Genomic DNA, 4580 nt, shown 5'->3' on the forward strand with positions numbered 1-4580 from the left:
TCGAATGCAATTTAAAAAATTAAAAATACTAAGAGTACTATTCTTAATATTCAGCCTGTCTATCTATCTATCTATACTATATGACCAAAAGTATGTGTACACCTGACCATGTGCTTGTTGAACATCCCGTTCCAGATTTATTCCCCTCTTTTCGCTGTTATAATACGCTCCACTCTTCTGGGAAGGCTTTCGGCTAGATTTTGGGGCGTGGCTGTGGGGATTTTGTGTTCATCCAGTTACAAGAGCGTTAGTGAGATCAGGTACTGGTGTCGGTTGAGGAGTTCTGGGGTGCGGTCGGTGTTCAGTGGGGTTGAGATCAGGGCTCTGTGCAGAACACTTGAGTTCTTCTATAGCAATCTTACATGACACAGTAAACCGTGTCTTCATGTCGGAGCACGTTTGGGCCTCTTAGGTCCAGTGAAGTAAGAGGTGTGTGAGACTGATAGTCAGGTGTCCACATACTTTTGGTCATTCTCTCTCTCTCTCTCTCTCTCTCTCTCTCTCTGGTATCGACTCTTTGTCCTGACCCTCTACACAGCGGTGTTATATTTAAACTCGGTGATTGATTGTTTTGGTCTGTCTGAGTTCAAAATGGCGGCGCTCGTGTCCTCTCCACGTGAAGTGTTTTCAGAAGCAGTGAGAGCTGTTTTAGAAACTTGGCCGGTTTTACAGGTACCGTTTGTTATTGGTGGCGTTGTTGTTGTTGTTTTTCCTTCATGTATATTTAATCGTTTAATCGATAAGATGTTTAAAGAGACCCGATGTGTACAGTGAGTATGCGCGTGCTAACCTGCTAGCTGCAGACCTGTACATGCGCGTGAAGTTCGTTATTTAGATTAGATTTAGTGTGCATGGTGTTGTGATTGGACTTTACTGAATAATACATACTTTATGGTACTGTACCATAGAACCCTATGAAAAATGATAGTTTAATGTTTTTGAGGGGTTTTTGTTTGTTTGTTTGTTTGTTTAAACGTAATGTTTGCAAAAATAACCAGGTAAATATTTCTAAAACCAAATTAGCTACTTGTTTGGAAATTTAAAGTAACCGTGCAGTTCTAAAAGTATTTCTGATACCAGTGCTCGGACGCTGTCTGGATACAGGTATCTCATATCACTCAGCACTCATTAGAAATGAGGTGGGCGTGTCACTTACGTGGGGTTTGTTGTTGTTGTCTAGATAGCGGTTGATAATGGCTTTGGAGGAGTTTTCAGCCAGCAAAAGGCTGACTGGATGGTGGATGCGGTTCAGCAATATTTCCATGACAACAGTAAGCTGTTCTCTTAAATTGAGCTTTTTCTGCCGTGTGGCCTGTCATTAAAAAAAAAAAAAAACAACAATAAAACGTGTGTTCACGTGCAGGCGACCTAGAACAGGACGAAGTGGAGGACTTCCTGTCTGAGCTGATGAATAACGAGTTCGATACGGTGGTGGATGATGGGAGTCTGCCACAGGTATGAAGTGAAACCTGCACCAGTTCAGTGGTTTTCAAAGTGGGGGCCGCCAGGGGGGTCCGGGGGGCCTCAACAATTTGGTGTGAAAAATAAATTCTCACTCTGACAACCACACACACAATCAATTCCTAATATATTGTAATGTAAATATGTAAGATGTAATTATTAATAATTAAAAAAAGGGGGATATATTCAGAAGTCTGTATTTTTAATGTGTTTTAAAGACATCTTGCAAAAGGGGGGCCTCGGTCAAATGTTAATGCCATTTAGGGGGGGGGGCCTTGCCCGGGAAAAGTTTGGGAACCCCTGTCCTAGTAAACCGGTGCGGTTTTCAAGGCTCCATATAGTCAGTTATATCCGTATGTAGAATTTCTGTGTGTATATGAGGAATGTATTACACACAGCAGCACTGCAGTGTGTGTAAAATCAGGTGCTTTCTCTGTTGTTTTGTATTCAGGTGGCGCAGAAGGTGTGTGTTATGTTCCAGCAGTGTAAGCAGGGGAAACTCGCGGAGGTCAGACAGCACATCAGCCAGTTAGCACTGAAAAAGGCCAGCGGGAGGGCAAAGGTCACGCCTGTTAAATCTCCTACAGAGGATGCGGACGATGATGGCGACCGTGATAACGATGAGGTTTGTTCAGAATGATTTATTAAATAATGCATTTATAAGAAGCAAAAGCTTAACCATTAAATCCTGAGCGGTTTTAATAATAACGATGATGATATTGATCGAGATTCTATAACAGCGGCTCATACGTTAGTGCCAGCTGCAAGGTAATTAATGCACTCGTTCTAACGTATTATTCTTACACTAATTTTCAGGAACTCGAGCGACAGACCCTCGGGCATAATCTGAGACTAATAATAAGTGATTTAAAACATTATTTAACAAAGAAAAGCATGTGATTGGTCATATGGTTAAGTTTTCTGTATGGAGAATTTATTGAAAATTTGGAAGGAGTCTCCAGTGTCAGAAGGTTATCTGATGTGAGAGTGTTCAGGATGATTTTGTTTGTTTGTACACTTTCCAGATTCTCAGTAACATGACAAGCTGTTTTTTTTTTTGTTTGTTTTTTTGTCGTATTCTCTTGGAAAGAGAAAACAAGAGGCTGGTTCAGGAACAGCAGTTCATAGATGCTGTAACATAACAGGAACTAACTAGTTTTGTGGATGTTCTACGAAAAAGCAATGCATCATTCTTTAATAAATAAATAAATAAATAAATAAATAGTAACATTGGCAAATTGCTGTGATGTATAAGAGGATTAAACACTTCGAAGCATATTGTTATAGGAGAATAATCAGCTTTAGGGTGGGAACCATTACATAAAACTATGTATGTATGTATGTGTATGTATATATATAAAATCTTACCACATGTCTGGCTGATGTTTTTTTTCTCTGCGTAGTCTATGGAGTGTGATGAGGCCCAAGCGGGAGCTTCAGTGAGCAGCACAGCACTGAAACTGCAGCAGCAGCCGTTTTCATCTACACGTACGGAGGAGGAGGAGGAGGAGGAGGAGGGCTGGACAGTGGTGTGCAGGAAAAAATGACCGAAGTGCCATTATGAATGAGTTACAAACTCCGACGTGCCAGAAACGCGGTGTCTGAATGAGCTTGTGGTAATGGAGCAAAAAAGAAATATCAGCAATATCTACATCACGATGGAACGTGGGGGAAAATATAAGACGGGTTTAGCGGGTGTGCTACATGGTGGTAAAAAAATCTTACACGGCAAGTTCGGATGAACTACTGGTAGAGTTGTTTACCAAAACTGTTCTTTTCATTTAGAGTGCTCCTGTTTGCTCTTCACTGCTTTTCCCAGAGCCCGAGCCCTTTCCCTCCCCGTGTAAGGTTGTTAAACGCCATCGTGTCACAGTTAGTGTTTTAGTGCTTTCATTACGTCTCGTCATGCCCTCTTGTGGACACACTGGGATCTGCAGGACACAACCAACACGTCTGCAGTGAGTCCAGGTCTCTTGTGTGTTGCACATCAGGGACTGACAGTGTTCAGCTTGTTTTCTGAATTTAATACACCTTTTGAATATTGTGATTTATAAAATGTGATGTACTGTATACCAAGGATACAGTATCAAAAAATTTAGTATAACACTAACACTCGGTTTTCATTATGTGCTTAAATTTTTTTAAAAAAATTATAATTTTTTTTTTTTAAAGAGGATGATGTTAAATCAAGCAATTTCCCCTGGTCAAAATTGTTTAAATATTTGCAGGAGTTATTTAGTTTTCTACGCTCATGATTTCCTGACAGTCAAATTCGACTTTATTATGACCGCCGCGTGTCCGAGGAACAGGAACGGTTCCGGTATACTACATCCTGCCGAATACATCTTTTTGGCCAAAGATGTGTGCTTTTCGTTCTGATTCGTCTTTGCTAGAAATGATCACGTCATCTGGTTAAGACTAGAGGCGTGCGAGTGTTTTACGAAGGTCGAATGAAAACCTTAAAAGTGGATAACAGAGAGGATTCAAAACCTGTTCCAAGGACTTGTAGTATTATTATTATTATTATTATTATTATTATTATTATTATTTTTAAAACAAAGAGGGTGTGCGATACACATTGTTTGAAAATGAAAAACAATACGAAATAATAAACTGAGGTGTTCGTTTCACTCACCCTTGTACTGTCATGTGGGCGAGCAGGTAGAGATCAGGCTTGCAGGACAAAGAAAGACCCCTTTAGATGAATGATGCACTATGTTCATTCATCTAGCCTTAGTACCTGCATGGTTAAGGTTGTGGTGGTTTAAATTAGGCTGAAGAGTTTTTGTTTCAGGAACCAAGATGGAGGGGGAGGAGGGGGGACACATTCTGGTGCAGGCCACGCCCAAGTCGTGTTTAAACCTGGATGCGGATATGAATATTCGGAGCACTAAACAGATACAGACCCTGACACTGCATTACAGCCCTCACACGCAGTACTGAATTTCAAACAGCTCGCATATCCCAGCTACCCCTTCGCGTACGCTGAAAGATTCAGTGTTTCATTCTCAACGATGGTTTATTCATCAGCAGAAAATAAATTCAAGAGTTCATATCTTTATTTTGTCATGTATAGTGCTCACAAACAACAAGCATTCCTCACACGGCGAACAAATATA

The 4580-nt window shown here is 40.7% G+C and overlaps 1 protein-coding gene across 1 annotated transcript; it reads left to right on the forward strand.

Moving 5' to 3' along the window:
* Window positions 1–549: 549 nt before the first annotated feature.
* tsr2 (TSR2 ribosome maturation factor) lies at window positions 550–4008 on the forward strand. Its single transcript, XM_017467502.3, has 5 exons — window positions 550–672; window positions 1181–1271; window positions 1364–1455; window positions 1913–2086; window positions 2865–4008. The coding sequence occupies exons 1-5, from the start codon at window positions 592–594 to the stop codon at window positions 3006–3008; spliced, it is 582 nt and encodes a 193-aa protein (XP_017322991.1). The 5' UTR covers window positions 550–591; the 3' UTR covers window positions 3009–4008.
* The last annotated feature ends 572 nt before the right edge of the window (window positions 4009–4580 follow it).

This window comes from Ictalurus punctatus, chromosome 5 (genome assembly GCF_001660625.3).
Source record: "Ictalurus punctatus breed USDA103 chromosome 5, Coco_2.0, whole genome shotgun sequence".
Taxonomy (NCBI): Eukaryota; Metazoa; Chordata; class Actinopteri; order Siluriformes; family Ictaluridae; genus Ictalurus; species Ictalurus punctatus.

Coding starts and splice junctions, on each gene's coding strand:
- tsr2 (XM_017467502.3), top strand. CDS start 592: ATGGCGGCGCTCGTGTCCTCTCCACGTGAAGTGTTTTCAGAAGCAGTG. Junction 673..1,180: donor AAACTTGGCCGGTTTTACAG/GTACCGTTTGTT, acceptor GTTGTTGTCTAG/ATAGCGGTTGATAATGGCTT. Junction 1,456..1,912: donor ATGATGGGAGTCTGCCACAG/GTATGAAGTGAA, acceptor TTTTGTATTCAG/GTGGCGCAGAAGGTGTGTGT.